The sequence below is a fragment of the Elgaria multicarinata genome, chromosome 2 (genome assembly GCF_023053635.1).
Source record: "Elgaria multicarinata webbii isolate HBS135686 ecotype San Diego chromosome 2, rElgMul1.1.pri, whole genome shotgun sequence".
Lineage (NCBI taxonomy): Eukaryota > Metazoa > Chordata > Lepidosauria > Squamata > Anguidae > Elgaria > Elgaria multicarinata.
The window spans coordinates 132,685,035-132,703,243 of record NC_086172.1 but is presented as its reverse complement, the minus strand read 5'-3'; the positions used below and the strand labels follow the sequence as shown (position 1 = coordinate 132,703,243).

At 39.2% G+C, this 18,209-nt stretch overlaps 1 protein-coding gene across 1 annotated transcript in view; it reads left to right on the top strand.

Moving 5' to 3' along the window:
* The window catches only part of EIF2AK4 (eukaryotic translation initiation factor 2 alpha kinase 4), a 52,571-nt gene that overhangs the window by 14,233 nt on the left and 20,129 nt on the right, over window positions 1-18,209 (top strand). The window contains exons 8-20 of the mRNA XM_063117719.1: window positions 925-1,082; window positions 1,625-2,160; window positions 3,360-3,469; window positions 5,636-5,793; window positions 6,536-6,960; window positions 9,404-9,473; window positions 10,813-10,890; window positions 11,601-11,723; window positions 13,545-13,649; window positions 14,119-14,179; window positions 15,357-15,436; window positions 16,921-17,022; window positions 17,838-17,888. Of these exons, the coding sequence (XP_062973789.1) occupies window positions 925-1,082; window positions 1,625-2,160; window positions 3,360-3,469; window positions 5,636-5,793; window positions 6,536-6,960; window positions 9,404-9,473; window positions 10,813-10,890; window positions 11,601-11,723; window positions 13,545-13,649; window positions 14,119-14,179; window positions 15,357-15,436; window positions 16,921-17,022; window positions 17,838-17,888 (2,057 nt within the window). The remainder of the gene's footprint in view (window positions 1-924; window positions 1,083-1,624; window positions 2,161-3,359; window positions 3,470-5,635; window positions 5,794-6,535; window positions 6,961-9,403; window positions 9,474-10,812; window positions 10,891-11,600; window positions 11,724-13,544; window positions 13,650-14,118; window positions 14,180-15,356; window positions 15,437-16,920; window positions 17,023-17,837; window positions 17,889-18,209) is intronic.

Here is an 18,209-nt window from a genome sequence, read left to right as displayed (position 1 = left end):
GGGCTTTAATGATCATTTCCTAAGATCCAGAGGATTAGAATACGTAAAATATGGCATGTCTGATGAGGATCCAAGGATATATATAGATATAGATTATTTATTTATTTATTTATTTATAGCATTTCTATACCACCTTATCTGTTAAAAAGCTATCAAGGTGGTGCACAACAATTTAAAACAATAACACCTTAAAAACTATAGACACAAGAACCGTTAAAACATTAAAACACATTTTTTAAAGGTTAAATTGAAAAGAAACCCTAACAGCAAGGAAATGGAAGACACACGACTGAGCTGCAGAAAGCCAACCTACGCATGAATGCTATGACAACAAAGACCACTACCACATTTGGAGGAAGCAAATCGCCGTTGTTTATCACACGGGTGGGCAACTTCCAGGGACAAATGCTCTCCTTTATACAGGGGGAAGAGCCACACATGTAGCTTCTGCTTTGCTGGAGGGTGATGTGGTTTTAGCAGCCCCTGATGCTGGAGAGACAAGCCACACTCTAAATTGAATAGTTGCTTGTCCTTTTGTAGTGAAACATTTGCAATAAGAGCCAGCAAAGCTTTGGCATTGTGGGCAGCTATCTTCCATATGTGCATGGCCCGTTTTTGGACTGTGAACATTTAAGATCTCTCATTAAGCACTCTTCAGTACAAGACATTTTTACAGTGTTTGCCAAAAGTGCAGCACTTGAGTCTTCCAGTGGAATTATTCTTGGAAATTTTAGAGATGTTGAACATTCACTTCTCTCTCACTCTGTGTGTGTGTGTTTTAAATAATTTGAACTAATGCTGAAAAGGCATGTTGGCTGGAACTTAGAAGAAACAAATATAGGTTTTTATGATGGTCTAACTCTTAGCATTTATGAAACGGTCTTCATCAGAAACTGATACTTTTATCCCTATTTCTGAATATAGAAAAGGATGAGCAGCTTGGTAAATCAGTCTACAATGCTTTGGAGATGTGCACTGGCAACTTTGTCATTGTATATGAATGGGTACTTCAGTGGCAAAAGAAAATGGGGAAATTTCTCACAAGTCAAGAAAAGGAAAAGGTTGAAAAATGCAAAAAACAGGTAACAACACTTTTGTGTCTTATATTAATCTTATAGCACCTTATGTTGATGTGGTGGAAGATGGGCACTTTTTAATAGTGAATACTAAAACAGTATCAAAATATTGGGCACCTGAAATGTGCCTTATGAAAACTGCTAAACTGTTTGAGATTGAAACACTAAATCTAGAAATCTGCATGGATAACTTTGGAGTGTTAGTAAGGAAAAAGCTAATAGCTTTTGCAGAGAGTGTTTGCTAAGGGCTTTAAAAAAACGGGAGGAATGTATATGTTTTCAGTACAAAATGGATGGGACTTGTTCATGCCACATGTGTTCTGTGTCTCCATGGCCATCACCATAGTTCTGTCCTTCCCTTCCACCATTCAGATCCTAAAGAAGGCTTTTAAAATGTTTATAAGTGAGCAACATCAGACTTTTGGCTGCTTTCAGCTGCCTGCTTGAACCTGGTACAGTCACTGGTATGGAAGGCCCCTTTAATGAGAAGCAATGCTAATTTGTTAATTGGAGCAACACTCACTGATGTTTTTGTTTCTTTTGAACAGATTCAGGGAGCAGAAGCTGAATTCAGCTCTCTGATGAAGTTAAACCATCCTCACATAGTCCATTACCTATCTATGAGCTTTAAAGAGCACAGTGATTCGATCGTGGTAGACATTTTGGTGGAACACGTTAGTGGATCCAGCCTTTCTACATACTTGGACAAAGAGATCCCTCTCCCCATGGATCAGCTGCGTCATTACACAACCCAGCTTTTGTCAGCCCTTGACTACCTACACAGTAATTCTGTGGTCCACAAGGTTCTGGGTGTTTCCAGCATTCTGGTGGATACTGAAGGAAACATCAAGGTGACGGACTACAGTATTTCCAAACGATTGGCGGATATCTGTAAGGAGGATGTCTTTGAGCAAACCAGGGTTCGATTTAGTGAGGACGCGTTGCCAAACAAACCAGGGAAAAAAGGAGATGTATGGTGCTTGGGCTTGCTGCTGCTTGCTCTCAGCCAGGGACAAATAATGAAGGAATATCCAGTCACAATTCCAAATGATTTGCCTGCTGATTTTCAAGACTTTTTGAAAAAGTATGTACATTTCTCATTATTTTTCTTCCTCTCCCTTCAAATATGTCCTCCCATATTACTGAAAGGGTCTCTTAAGTTTCTCATGACCTCAATGCAAATTAGAAAAATAACATTGCAATCCTTCTGAGAGAAGCAACTCACCAAGCTGTATTTTGTTTTTATGTCACTTTTTATCTATCCTTTGTATGTTTTGGTGTTGATTTTGCTGGTCTGTGACCGTAATAAATAACAATGAATGAAATATATAATTTAACAAAAAAAAATGCTTCTGACATAGATTAATTAAGATGGGATTCTCAGTGTTGTTCATAGTAGTTTCAACATGAAGAGATGCAAAGATCACAAACCAAGGGAACTATTTAGGTTGAGCCCTGGTAGAGACTGTGCATCCAGAAACACTGGCTCAGTTCAAACAACACATTTCTCAACTGTGGTTTTAGAACTTCACAGTGGAGTTTTTACACCAACGTTGAGAAATGTGTTGTCTGGAGGGAAAACTCCACCCCATGGTGGAGGGTTTTTTTTTTTTTTTTTAGAAAACACACTTAATATCCACGCTGTGCAGAGGAGAGTTCCTACACAACCATTGTGCTGCGTGTTGTGTGGAGTTTCCCATTGCATTGAGTGGACTTTTCCCTCTGGCAAGAGCAGGGAAAAGAGTGAGTGCCGCTCTAGGAGAGCCGCTGGGATTAGTTTTTTTGCAGCAATGGCTGATGAGATACCATCAGGAGGACTGGGGGAGGAGACAGGCCAGAAGAACTGTCAATCAAATATCGCTTTGCCTTTTGCTCAACACCACGGGAGCACACAGTCCCTTTTTCCCCAACCACTGATCATTTGGTGGTTTCCCAGCTTTTGAACGGTTTCCCCCCTAGTCTAAATGATAGGAATGCCTCTCCTTAAGGCTAAGCTCCTGGCAGTAAAAGCTTCAAGCTAAAATATATTGTTAGTTTTGTTATCTGTTACCCCAACAGTGTCTGTTCTGCTTGCAGATGCTCACTGTTGGGTATAACGCTTGTGATGTTAAGATGCTAAAAATGTTGTGATTCAGCCGCTATCTGAATAAACTGACGCACTAAGGCATTTAATCTAATTTTACTTTATCCAGAGAACTGCTACCTGTGCATATCTCTATACTAACAGGAGTTCTGTTGACCTATACCAATATTAAAACCTATATTATTTTGGATTGTGTTCAGGTGTGTTTGCTTGGAAGATAAAGAAAGATGGAGCCCTCAGCAGCTGTTAAAACATAATTTTCTAAACCCACCACAAATTAAAATACCTGTAACGGAAGAAAGCCCAGAAGGTAAATAGTTCAATGGTTTCTAATATGCTAGCATGTCAATAATGGAAATTAAAAACATAATTTCGAATGTAAAAGCTCAGACTATGCTAAAGTATTAATCAAGAGATCACACTCATTGCTATAAAATGCCTCTCAGGATTATGAGGCAGTTGTTAAGGTCCTTTGAAGTTCTTCTAGTTTTGATACCTTTGATTTAATTTTTTTAACATTTTGTTTGGGAGAATTCAAATTGTATAAAATTGTAATTTCTAAAATAAACTGATATTACTAGAAAATAAAATTATATCATAAAATATTTGTGCCTGAAACATCACAGGATCATTATTACTTCATAGTTTTCATGCAGAAAATATTTCCTACCATGGAACTTGTTAATTTCATGAGTATATCTGTCTTTATATTTGCTCACACGCCTCTCCTCTACTATGATGGCAAGCTTAAAATGTTCCCAAAGCTAGAAAGTAAAGTCCTTGGAATAATTCATTTTTTAAAGTATTGTATACATAAATAAGATTCTAAATATACTTGTTGAATGACAACAGGTAACTCCCAAATATATCCCACTGTTCCACTTTAGGATCTAAAGAAGTAGGAACCTATGAAAGTTCATAATTTTTCTATAAAATCGTTTAGTTAATCTTAAAGGTGCAGCTGGACCTTTACTTCCCCCAAAATATTGGTTCACTGTAGGTAAATGTTCAGGTACTGAACGTAGCCAAAGTATGACACGAAAACTAATAGCAATCATTGTATGGAGAAAACAATACAATACATGTATAACTTCGCCTTTATCCAAAGGTGGATTTCAGGATGGCATGCACAAAAGTAATATATTCAATATGGTAAAAGCTGCACAAAACCTAAACATCAATACAACAACATTGAGAAACATAAAGAATATTTCTTCCAGCTAACTAACACAAACACACACACACACACACACACACACACTGTTTAAATGTTTGGACAAATAAAAAGCTTTAACCTGGCAGGTGTACTTCCTAGGTGGAGGTGTTCCAAAATCAGAAAAGGCCACCACAGAAAAGGCCCTCTCTTTTTTAATATACAGTAAACATATTTCTCTTTTAAATGAAATATGCAGACGGGCTTCCTCTGACTTTAATTCATAGGCAGATATCCAAGTTGAGAAAGGGTGGCACCTTGTCCACCTCCTTGAACTGCGTCAGTTGAAATTGATCCCATAAAACTAGACCAGACAGTACTCTGAACACCTCCACAAGAACTGTATCAATAATGCCATCTAGGTCAGAGTGATTAGGAACTTCTCATCCTCAAAGTGCCCAGCAAACTTGTCACATCAGGTTTTTTGGGGTTTCAAAATTTGTAGGTTCCCAGGGTCCAGATGTAGTCATCCTTTACCACTCAAAAAAGTTCAGTCAGATGTAACGTCACTTTGGTGTCCTCACTGCCATAAAGTAGGCACAATAAACATGCTCTTACTTCTGTCCATTTCTAGTCACTTAGAGACTTGCACCATCTACATTCTACTCTTTGGTTTACTTGGCTCCACACCCTCAGCTCTCTGGCAAACCTGGGGGCCTGAGCAATCGTGTCAACAGCCCTCACCATCTCACCACTCTGTAGTGAGGCCAGGGTCTGACAGAAGCATCCTATTTTCTTAAATTGGTTTTTTATCCCTTTTTGTTACCCCTTTTTGACTTTCGGGGGTCACCTCCTTCCTGCTTTCGTTCGGTTAACTTGAAAAACTTTCCAGGCCACAGGCCTTTTGAATGAATAAAAAACGGCAAATGGGAAGATCTTAGCGAGGTACTATTGTTGGAGGTTAGAAATACTTCTGCTACATCTGCAATTTCACTACAATTGTTTCACATTTAAAGAGCTTGTACAAACAACTATGGAGGTTATGAAAAAAACCCTCTACTTGGCTTTTCACATTTCCTTTCATGAAGTGGCTCCGGCTTGCCTCTTTTATGTTGTTGAAATGGTTTGAGACATCTGCCAACATAACTTGGTAATGATTTAGAGCTCCAAACGCAGCACATTGAAAGAAATTGGGCTGCCTTTCAACAGAAGCTCTTTATCTACCACTGCGTGCATCATACCAACCATTTTGATTATTATCATTTCATATTAAATGGCTCATCTGTGTGTTTTTTCTCAATTACATTTTTTTTCCTGTTTCAGATTCAGCAGGAATAGATGATCTTGAAACTGTTATTCCCAGCAGTCAGCTTGCTAGCGATGTATTCTTCACCGAAACACAGAGGCAATTTTCTCGTTATTACAATGAATTTGAAGAGTTACAGCTACTTGGTAAAGGAGCCTTTGGAGCAGTTGTCAAGGTACATACAGTGCGCAGTAAGAAACTAATTTTGTTCTGTGGAACCTTCCTGTGATTTTTGTGTGAGAATGAAGCATAATAGTAGAGCAAGTAATCATTCTGTAGTGTGTGTGTGTGTGTGTGTGTGAGAGAGAGAGAGAGAGAGAGAGAGAGAGAGAATATGGCATTGCGCGGCAAAGCTTTCTTGGGTGGAAGAGGTTTTATTTTTATTTATTTATTTATTTATTTATTGCATTTCTATACCGCCCAATAGCCGAAGCTCTCTGGGCGGTTCACAAAAATTAAAGCCATTCAAAGTATAAACCAACAGTATAAAACCATAATATAAAATACAATATAAAAGCACAACCAGGATAAAATCAGCAGCAGTGCAGAAATACAAATTTAAAATTTGCTGTTTTAATTCTATATTTTAACCTATATCAATTTTTGCTGTGCGGTTTTAATCCTGGTTGTGCTTTTTATATTGTATTTTGTATTCATGTTTTTAAATTGTTGGTTGTTTTTATGCTTTTCATGGTTTTAATTTTTGTGACCCGCCCAGAGAGCTTCGGCTTTTGGGCGGTATAAAAATGTAATAAATAAATAAATAATAATACATTTAAAACAGCAAAGTTAAAATTAATTTATAGACTGTTAACATACTGAGAGAATAAAAAGGTTGGGAAACTGTCCAGAAGAAATAGTTTTGTGTAGTTTTGATTGAAATGTCTATCTTATATATTTTTCTTCCCAATGGTCAGGTCCAGAACAAACTGGATGGCTGCTGTTATGCAGTAAAGCGCATCCACATAAACCCCACAAGCAAGCAGTTTCGAAGAATTAAAGGGGAAGTGACACTGCTGTCGCGTCTGAACCATGAGAACATTGTGCGGTATTACAATGCGTGGATAGAAAAACATGAGAGGCCTTTGCTTAGTACTCGGGCATCAGAAGCCACTGAAGGGAAGAAAGGAGCCGAGAAGCCGGCCCTGAATGGAAAGGGCGAAGAGGCGTCCATGGATGACATAGAAGCAAATGCCCCTCCTCCTGTTCTGACCAGTTCAGTGGAGTGGAGCACCTCGTGTGAGAGGTCGTCAAGCGCCAGGTTCAGTGCGGCTGAGCAAGAATCCAGCGATGAGGATGACGATGAGGATGAAGGCGAAGGAGTGTTTTCACAGTCATTCTTGTGAGTAGAGACATCGGGTGTTGGTTCACCCTTACACACACACACACACGGGTCATGGGGTGGGGCTTTGGGGCACTTATGGTCAGTAGGTTAGATTATGAGTTGCCCTGCCATGAATGTCAAGGCTCCTTTATTTGAGGAAGGAACTGCAAGCCAGTGGAGATTTCCACTGGTGAAAGGGGTGGTGGTAGTGAGAGGTGATTTTAGCTTGTTCCCTCTGTAGCCGTGCCCCCACTCCACCCAGAAATGCAAATGCAAGCGCACACCGCTTCCACCCCCAACCCCAAAAAGATTTACAGGAAGCTGCAGGGGGAAACAGGCATCTGCAAAGACTACCTCCTCCCACTTCCTAGGAGTGGAGTTTGACTCACAGTAACTCTTGATCCAAGCCAGCGTGTACGTTTAGGTAATGACTCATTCTTCTTTTGTTCTATTACCATAAATCTACCGATTTTCAAAACACATCTGAAGTCTTCTTAAGGTTCATGCTTGCATGCGTATAAAATGTACACCAGCCTTCCCCAACTTGGTGTCCTCCAGTTGTGTTAAACCACAAACTCTTGCAGTCCAACACATCTTGAGCGAACCAGGTTGGGGAAGATGGGTGTGCACTTTCTGCTATCTAATCCCTCAGTAACTTATCAGTTGATGGCTTTCAGATGAATTCTGAATCCTATATTGGTAAACGGAGTTTGAGATGATGTAAAAATTCTGTCTGTGGTGTTTTGTGCTGAATGTTTCCGCACATGCAAGTTCTCATGTGCGATGTTTCAGCCGCTGAGTAATGGAAATACTAGTGTTAATTGGCTTTGGAGGGGGGTGGGATTGAATGGGATTCCTCATAATGTTGGAATGGTACTCAACATAACCTGAGCACCTGCTAGGGCAGGGAAGGCAACTTCATTGTTACTATAAGAGGTTGTGTGTATGGATTTGGGGTTTTGTAAGACCAAGGATATCACCTAGCATACATGAAATTGCTTTTAATTAGAGCATTTTCCAGATCAAAATGGAGGGTGATTTATTCTGTTAATTACCCTTGAGTGAAGAGAAATATTGCTTATTTCTTCTCTCTGGCCTTCCTTCTTCTCACATCAGTCCGTTGGTTTCTGTTCACCACTCTGCCGCAAAGATCATCTTCTTGGCTCGCCGCTCTGACCATGTTACTCCGCTTCTGAAATCTCTTCATTGGCTTCCAATTCACTTCAGAATCCATTATAAACTTCTCCTGTTAACCTTCAAAGCTTTTCACGGTCTAGCTCCTTCCTATCTCTCCTCTCTCATCTCACACTATTGCCCCGCTCGTGCTCTTCGCTCCTCTGATGCCATGTTTCTCGCCTGCCCAAGGGCCTCTACTTCCCTTGCTCGGCTTCGTCCATTTTCTTCTGCTGCCCCTTACGCCTGGAACGCTCTTCCAGAACATTTGAGAACTACAAGTTCAATCGCAGCTTTTAAAGCTCAACTAAAAAGTTTTCTTTTTCCTAAAGCTTTTAAAACTTGATGTTGTGCGGACTTTATACTGTTAGTTTTACCCTACCCTGTGCCTGCTTACCCTACCCTGTGCCTGTTTGCATTCTCTTCCCCTCCTTATTGTTTTACTATGATTTTATTAGATTGTAAGCCTATGCGGCAGGGTCTTGCTATTTACTGTTTTACTCTGTACAGCACCATGTACATTGATGGTGCTATATAAATAAATTATTATTATTATTATTATTATTATTATTATTATTATTATTATTATTCCAGATAAAGCAGAACAGAGGTAAAGTGATCTAGACTTATTGAGCAGTTACAGTAAGTTATTGATCAGAGAGTAGGAATAAATGGTAAATTCTCCCACTGAAGGGAAGTAAATAATGGGGTCCCACTTATTCCTTTCAATTTATTCATAAATGATCTGGAATTAAAAGTGAGCAGTGAAGTGGCCAAATTTGTTGATGCCACTTCACTGCTCACTTTTAATTCCAGATCATTTATGAATAAATTGAAAGGAATAAGTGGGACTCCACTATTTACTTCCCTTCAGTGGGAGAATTTACCATTTATTCCTACTCTCTGATCAATAACTTACTGTAACTGCTCAATAAGTCTAGATCACTTTACCTCTGTTCTGCCACTGTTTTATTTCAAAATCATGTTTATTTTACAGCATTTATTTTCCACCCTTTGTAATATGAATCCCAGGGTGGGTTGCAATGCAGTCAAAACAAAGCCACAACAATAGAAGACATGATAACACAATTAAAATCAATAAACACAGAGCACAGTGAAATATCAATTAAAGCAACAGAGTGAAAACTTCAGTTCCAGAGCCCCATTACCCATTATCCCCATGTGGAACATACAATAAGCTTCTGCAGAAATTAGGTATCTGTGGAACATAGTGCGGAGAGCATTGTTTGCAGAATTTTGATTTTTCCACTTTTCTTTGTTGGTTTAGGCCAGCTGCAGATTCTGAAAGTGATATTATTTTCGATCATGAAGAAGAGAACAGTAAAAATCCTATGACGGTAAGTATAGAGGTGTGCATTTATTTCTCCTCTTACAAAACTATATGCTGGTAATCTTGATATTGTTCATGTGCTGCAGTGGTTATGGTACAGCGAGCCAATGCCGCATCCAGTGTTTGGCCATTGTCTCTGTCCCCACTTACCAGTAAAAGCTTCAAGCCGCAGAAGAAGCCAGGTCTAAGGAGAGCTCCTTCCTATCTCTCCTCTCTCATCTCACACTATTGCCCCGCTCGTGCTCTTCGCTCCTCTGATGTGGCTATTAGGCCATAGGGGTGGCTCGACAGATTCCCAGGGCCCGGCCCTCTCAAGACCTGGTGCATGTGCCTGGCATATTTTTGCCCCATGGTCCCTTAGGGGGCCGTGGCACTGCTTCTCTGGTTGCGCACAGGAGAAAATGTGCAATTTCTTCAGCCTTGGGGAAATTACGCTAGTCTTCCCCACCCCGCCAATGACCTCCCTGCCCCATAGAGCTTCGGCTATTGGGCGGTATAAAAATGTAATAAATAAATAAATGACACCTTGACCTCTCAGGGCTGTACACAACAAGCATTGTGTATAACTGCTACTGGGGTCCACTCCTTGATCTGTTATGAAGGTAGCAGCTGGGCTTTTCTTTGAATTCTGAAATGTAGAGCCATTCCAAAGGCTGGTATACAAGCGTAACATCATCTACCTGCCATAAAAATATTGTTTAGATAGTCCATTAAATTGCAGGCTGTACAAAGAATGAAAGAGGATTTTAGCGTTCTGCATTGAGCCTTGATTGACAGCTCATGTTGCCAGCCGACTGCTTTGGGTGGTCTGGGAAGGGAGCCCAGACCACCTCCCACAGTGGCCTGCCAACACATCCGGCCACTTGCACTATCATCACCTAATAATGGCTCTCCAACATTTTTTACATTATAATTCCTTTTGGCATTTAAACTTCAATACTTGCAGATTAAATTAGGGTTTTTCCTTAGTAATGTTTTACAATCTCCAGTTGTGAAGGAAAGATTTAGTGACAACAAAATGTTCCATTCAAATACATCATGTGGGGAGCAGATGTGCACATAACAGTTATTTTCTCCCCATCTCCATGTTAATCGCTATTGCAAACAGGCATGCACATTTGCATGCATGGTCACATGGTTCTGTGTGCAGGTAAAAAGCTACTTCACCCTCGCCTGTTCTACAGTGATGTAGCAGAGCCTGCAGATGGGATCATAGTTTGATTTGGTATGTAAGCAACACATAACCCTAGATTAAAATAATGTGATCAATTTATGAATCTGGCTAGAAGTTTGTAGCTGGAGAACTATGTTTGTTTGCATCCTATTTTTGTGTTTATATGACACAGGATGAAGACTGCAAGGACAGTCCTAGCGAAGGAGATGGAACATCAATGATTCAGACTGTTCACTATCTGTACATTCAGGTTAGAAATTATTGGACATTTGATTAGAGAGAGCTGCATAGGCATTATCATACGTTATATGAACTTTTTCTTTTCTTGGTCAAAAATGAGTTTACAGTGTTCAGCATTCAAAGGAGCTTGTAAGAAGTCAGGTCACTGGCGAAATCTTTAGACTTATTATTTCAGTAAGCCCAAAACACATGGTTTCAGCTCATGCCCACTATATTGTGTCTATTCGTAATGTTGTGAGCGGCGTTGAATTCAGGCTTTTTTAAAATGCTCTGTATCCAATATTTACTTGGTGGTGATTTTTGAATGAATCTCAAAACTACTCTGATTTAGATTTCTATCTGACCTGATTTCAAAAACTCATTGCATAATAATACATTCCACATACAAATACTGTAGCCAGTTAATAACCGAAATTAAATTCCCACATGCTAATGAAAAGGGTAGTCTACAAACTGCAACAGTAAGGACACAATCCTATGCATGTTTAGGCAGAAAAAAGGTCCTACAACTCCCAGCATTCCCCATCCAGCATGGCTGGCTGGGGAATGCTGGTGTGTAGGATTTTTCTCTGTCTAAACATGCATGAGATTGTGCCTTTAATGTTATACATGTTGGTGTTCACAGCACTACTATAGCTGATGTGTTCAGTGCTAAACATAGCCACTAGGAGGATACATTTTCTACTTTTTCAACTGTTTTTCTTCACTTTGCATCTGAAGATGGAGTATTGTGAAAAAAGCACCTTGCGAGATACCATTGACCAAGGCTTGTATGAAGATACCAATCGCTTTTGGAGGCTTTTCCGGGAAATTTTGGATGGGTTAGCTTATATCCATGAAAAGGTTAGTGATATTTATGCCAAGCACACTTAATTAAAATGACTCCTATTCCACTGGTTTCGTCAGGATCTATTTATTCATTTATTTATTAGTTCACTTCAATCCTACCCTTGCTCTAAGGATCTCACAGCTGCATATATGGTTTCCAACTATTTTACCCTGAGTAACAAACTCCAGAATGGTATAGGCTGAAAGAGCGTGACTGGTCCAAAATCGTCCAGTGAGGTTTGCAGCTAAGTGATGCTTTAAATCCACATCATTCCAGTACTAGTCTGATAACCTATCCACTTCACCCTATTGGTTCACATTATCAGACCTTTTATTGTTTGGGAGCAATACCTTATTTAATCAGAATAAGTTCTTCATTAGATATAGTAGACCCATAAGTAAGAGTTTGCAAAGTATTGGACTATCTAATTAAATGGCATGCTGTAGCCTTTTGATGGTAGAGATATGAATATTCTCCTAAAGCAATATTTTCGGTATGGGGCAGGGGACTGATTTCAAATGTGTGTGTTTCCGATTGCCAGCTAAGGAAGGAACAATTGCAAACGTTGAGAGAAATTGGGGAAGGGTTTCTATGATTTACACTCTTGCAAACTTGTACAATATTTAAAGCCATTGGGTTGGATCTAGACTTAGTTGCACTGAAATCAATGGGATTAATTTAAAATTTGGTGAGGTTTACTCCCAGGTAAGTGAATATAGGATTGCATCAGTCATGAAAAACTCTTCACATTGATTTCAATGGGAACTGAAGTACAACTAACTTAGAGGGCAATCCTATGCATGTATAGACTGAAAAAAGTCTTACAACTCCCAGCATTCCCCAGCCGGGTTTTTTACATAGAATTGCACCCTTAGGCTGCAAACCTATGCAGATTTACCCAGGAGTAAATCCTTCTGAACATAGATATTTCTGTGTAAAATATGCATTGGGTGGAACTGTTAAAGTATAATCCAATTAGAGATATGAAGGCCTGAACCCCCTCCCCCCCCGAAAAAAATCCTGTTTGTTTCTCATTTTTCCTAAGGACCTTTTTTGTTCCCCCCCCCAAAAAAAAATATTGAACAGCATTGGAGTATGAATTGTGTTAGAATTTAAGACAATATTGTTACTCAGCCTTTACTCCCCCCCCCATATTTTTTTTTTTAAACCCAATGTATTAAGAAGAATTTTATAGAAAGGCTAGAGATATCTGGAAATAATGAAGCCATGGGGGAAATGTTTTGATTCCATTCTTTATTAAACTGATTGGTCTAATGTATCTTTTACTGATAGACATTTAGGGATATTCCAGGTGAGACTCAGTTTTCCAACATGTGAAAAGAGTTCCCATAACATAATACGGAAGAAAATGTGCACTTTTGACTGTTTTGTGTTTCTACAGTCCTGTGATTCTGGGCTTGTTCTGCTTAGATGCTGTAGCAGTCAATTCATATAGTTCAAACCTAAAACTCATGTGAAAAAATGGTAAAGAAATTATAAAAATCATATCAACCAACCACGGAAGTATTAGAGATTAGTTCCACAGATAAAACATCTCACTCAGGAGGTCTTCAACCCAGTAGACCAAATGTTTGCCTTAATTAACCAACAAAAAGTTAGGAGAGAGTTAATGAACATCAGAGGGCAGGGAATTCCACAGGTTGTCCTCAGCCATTGATATGGCCCTCTCCTACATGTCTCCACCATGTTGGGGCACAGGTAAAACCCTCCCAACCAGATCTAAATGGAGAAGTAACAGTCTCCTATGTATTGAGGTGTGATCCATGCATATGTTAATTCTCACATATCAACTTTTTGTTTTGTTTTGTTAAAAGGGAATGATTCACCGAGATCTGAAACCTGTCAACATTTTTTTAGATTCTGGAGATCATGTAAAAATTGGTGACTTTGGTTTGGCCACAGATCACCCAGCATATGCAGTAAGTATTTTTAAGAAAAGTTGAACCCTAAAATGTATTCTTTAAGCCATCTTGGAAAGGCTTTTGCTACATAGCAGGGATGATGTTTTAGTTTTAGTCTCTGTGAACAATGTGGAAGCATATCATTTCCATAAAAGAGTTGATAACTATCATGTTGCATTGCACATTCTAGTCGTGCTTTATGAGTTCGGTAGTATTTGTTACAGTTTTATCCTGCCTTTACTTCAAGGGGCTCAGGGCTGAGTACAGAGTTCCTCATGCTGTTTATCCTCACAACAACCCTGTGAAGTAGGTCAGGCTGAGAGATAATGATTAGCCCAAGGTAACGCTGTGAATTTCATGGCTGAATTGGAGTTTGAATCAAATACAGATCCTGTTGCATGGATGGGTTTTGGAACAAAAACCTCTTAATTATGAACCATCAAAGATCAGCAACTTACATATAATCAGGTTTATTGCACTTTTTCAGATAGACACTAAACAAGGAGAAGGATTTTCAGATCATCCTTTGGCTAAAAGTGATCTTTCTGGTAGGTATAAAGCAGAGTACTTCTTTTGCCTAGTCTCTGAATATGTCTCTTGAAAAACAGCTGTCAAGATTCATGCTTGCAATGTGTCTTTCAGATTGCAGGATCAGGATTAGACCAGCACTTCTGAATTAGTCCACCTCTGAGTTGGCTGTGTGGGCCTTTCTGTATGAGGCTTTTAACTCGCATCTTTACTGAAGCTTCTTTGTGGGATTAAACTCAGCTCCTTTACACATTTTCCCCTCCAAGGGGGTGGGTTTCTTTCTCTGTCTTTCTATATTACACAACCACTAGATAATGCTGTGGCAAATTACACAAGAGTCTTATTCTGCCATTTCTAAATAATACCACACTTCCTCGATCTAAAAAAAAAAGCCAAGGGAATGGTTTCAAAGAGTGGGAGAGGCCCTGGAGGATAACAATGTTGTGTAAAGGACCCCCAGACTACCATGAGTGAGCAATCATGAGTGCACAATAAAAGCTTCATGTAGAAAGGCTCCATGTATCATTGGGCCTGCTTTTCTGCCTGGGGTAGCAAGTTGGCCAGACAACTCCAGTGTCCCTGAACCACTGCCTAATTCAGCATCTCTCCAGGGATCCCTCATTGTAGGAAACTGCCTTCCACAAGGCTGTTTCTTTACATGTCTCCCACCCCGAACATAGTCCTTTCTGATCCTTAAGATTTTGAGCATAATGTTGGCCTCTCTTATTTCAACTTTATAGAAGCCCTACTGTTTCTTTGTATAAAGATGCAGTTGGCATCTTTTAAATTATGCTTCTTATAAGAAGTTATAATTAGTGATCAGAATTGTCTCATAAAGGTCAGAGAGAAATCAGCACCTGTATCAAACACTGGCAAGTGTATGATGAGAGACTGGCGTATAAAGAGTTTTAGTAGAGATAATATTGAAACTGGATGTGTGAATTCTAAATAAATAAGTAATTACAGATTGGTGTAACCTCAGACTCCACTGTAGATAGGAACACATTGTATCTTAGCTGCTTAGGTGCTAAATATTTTGACCAATGTCACCACCAGGGGAGAATACGTAACAAACTAACCAAATTGAAAGAATTCTCAATTTAAAGAAAATGCTATGAAATGTATAGGGTGTTTTTTCCTGTTTACTTTCACAGCGCTTTTGTGAAGTTACTGATAACTAAATGTTGACCTTAACAGGACACCTAACAGGAATGGTTGGCACTGCTCTTTATGTGAGCCCAGAGGTCCAAGGAACTACTAAATCTACATACAATCAGGTGAAAGATTTCATTTCATTTTTCATTTTAAATATATACTGTTGTTTTTATGCTTCTGATGGTTTTTTAAATTTTGTATACTTTTTCAACGTTTACTGTTTTTAACTTTTATAAACCACCCAGAGAGCTTCAGCTATGGGGCAGTATAAAAATGTAACAAATAAATAAATATTTCTATACCACCCCATAGCTGAAGCTCTATCTGGGTATTTCACAACCATTAAAAACATTAGAATGCATTATACAAAGTACAAACCAATTTACATAGAAATGGAGTCCACCAGGGGAAGAGCCTTCAGCGTGGTGGCCCCCCTCCTATGGAATTCCGTGCCTCTGGAGGTCAGGCAGGCGCCAACTTTGTATTCCTTTCGGCGCCTCCTGAAAACGTCATTATTCCAGGAAGCCTTTCCTTAATGACCAGCCATGATTCACTGTACATTTTGCTTCTTTTATCTTGTACATCGCTCTGAAATTTTCAATGGGGAGCGGTATATAAATATTGTAAATAAATAAAAATAAATAAATAAATAAACATAAAAACAGACAGCACACACACAGGCAATATATATCTAAAAACAATTTTTAAATAATCAACCAAAGATAATCGAGGACCTGATTTAAAAACGCGTCAACTTAATAGTCTTCCGGAATTTAAGAAAGCCATAAAGACTGATCTTTTCCAGCAGGCCTACCCACTTGAATTTTAAATTTGCCTTTTAATGATGTGCTGCTTTTAGTGATGTATTGGTTTTAAATGTTTTAATTAGTTGTATGATGTTGCATTTATGTCGTGCCCCGCCTCGATCCAGAGGGAGAGGCGGGTAACAAATAGTAGTAGTAGTAGTAATAATATGCTGTCAAATGTCTGAGAAAAGAGAGCAGATAAAAATGTTGGGACCCACACAGGCCTCATCAGGGAAATCATTCCATAATTTGGGGGTAGGGTGGGGAGGTGGGCACCACTGAGAAAGTCCGTTTAGAACACAATGTCCTATCAGGAAATTTTTCCCCATGGGCCCTTTTGCACGGCGGTGGGGGGCACAAGGAGCATTTAGGATCCAAATCCCCATGCACCAAGTGGAAGGCACTTTTGCTTGTGCAAGGGGGTGGCTGTATTGCAAATTTTCTCCACTGCAAGGAGAGGGGATTGTTGGGACACCCACTTTCCCACAGTTGTGGACGTGTCTTCGTCTTGCACATGGGATCTTTGGATTCCCTCCCCCACCCCTCCCTGTCAATATCAGTCATTAACGGTGTATAGAAAGAGCAGCAGGGACTGCTGCAATGTGTCAGTTAAATGCTTCTGTAAATGCATTAGGATTATGCTTGCAATCATGAGAATTTATAAAATAATCTTCATGGACTCAAGGGGCTCAGCACTTAACCCACTATCAAGTTTGGAAAGTTAGGGAAACATGCAGTATTAAAGCACTTCTGTCCCTTTGCCTCAGCACTTACTCCTACCTTCCATGTTTTCATTCTAGAAAGTGGACCTCTTCAGTTTGGGTATAATATTCTTTGAGATGTCCTATCATCCATTGACTACTGCATCGGAAAGGATCGTTGTTCTCAGTCAGTTAAGGCTTGTATGTATGAAAGCTTCATGATAAGCTGTCTGTCAAACATCATTTGCCCGCAGAGATAAAACGTTCTCATAGCCTCCTAAAGGAAAAAGCTGTGGCTTCTTTTGTGGATATATTTCTTTATGGTTCCTGTAAAACTTTAGCTCGAGCACTAAAAACAAATACAGTTGAGTATAATAAATGTAGATTGGATCTTTCTAGTGACCTTTTACAGGGATTGATCAGCTTTTATTCATGTGTATCCCAAGACACCACTGCAAACTCTTTAAACATAGGTATTATTTTTCTGTTGCAGTTTTTATTATGTGAAATATTCTGGGGTCGGGGTGGGTGCTAGGAAACAATTCTGGTACAAATATTAATGGAAACAAAAGGGGACCTATCTCCTACCCAGTTTGGAATAGGGGGAGAGCTTTTCTCTATGCTCCACTGCTGCAACTTTTAGGATAGTACACGGGGAAAGTATTTGCAGCGGCATAATACATTAGTACTATGAGTAGACATTAACATGTACCTAATGCAAAGTATAATCAGCCTGTGTCACTTGGGGTCTACATTGGCTGTGTGATGGTTGAAAAAGCTACAGAAACTACACAGCTACGTGGCACAATTGCTGAGGTGACCAATGCCAATGATGAAAACTCAGTTTTGAATACTGGGAATGGAAATACAGCTGGGATTTGACCAAAGTGCTGGCGATCTCTTCATTATGCCGGTCTCTACATTATCATTATGAATGCCTGAAACATTCTGGCTTTTGGTATGCGTATCCTTTGTAACTTTAACCATAAGTAATTCTAATCTACTTTATATCTCAGCCTTCTATTGAATTTCCAAAAGACTTCGATGAAGTGAAAAATGCAAAGCAGGTATTCATACCTTTTTTTCTTTTTCTTCTTTAGTAATTGCTGTGTTTTGTGCTAAAAATGTAATCATTATTTCCCCCTTTGTTTCATACTAATAACATAGCCAAGCAATTACAATATGACATTTGAAACAAAGGAAAAGAACATTCAGAAAGAGAAAGCAATAAATTACCCACCCTGAAGTATATTTTTCAAGGAATCTTTGAATGTTCTGCAGCCTGCAGAGTTCATTAGCATGGCTCTGAAAAGATTAATATATCCTGTACTTTTGGATCTTATTGCCACCTGTAGTATATTGATGGTAACAGGAAACTAAAAGCTGTA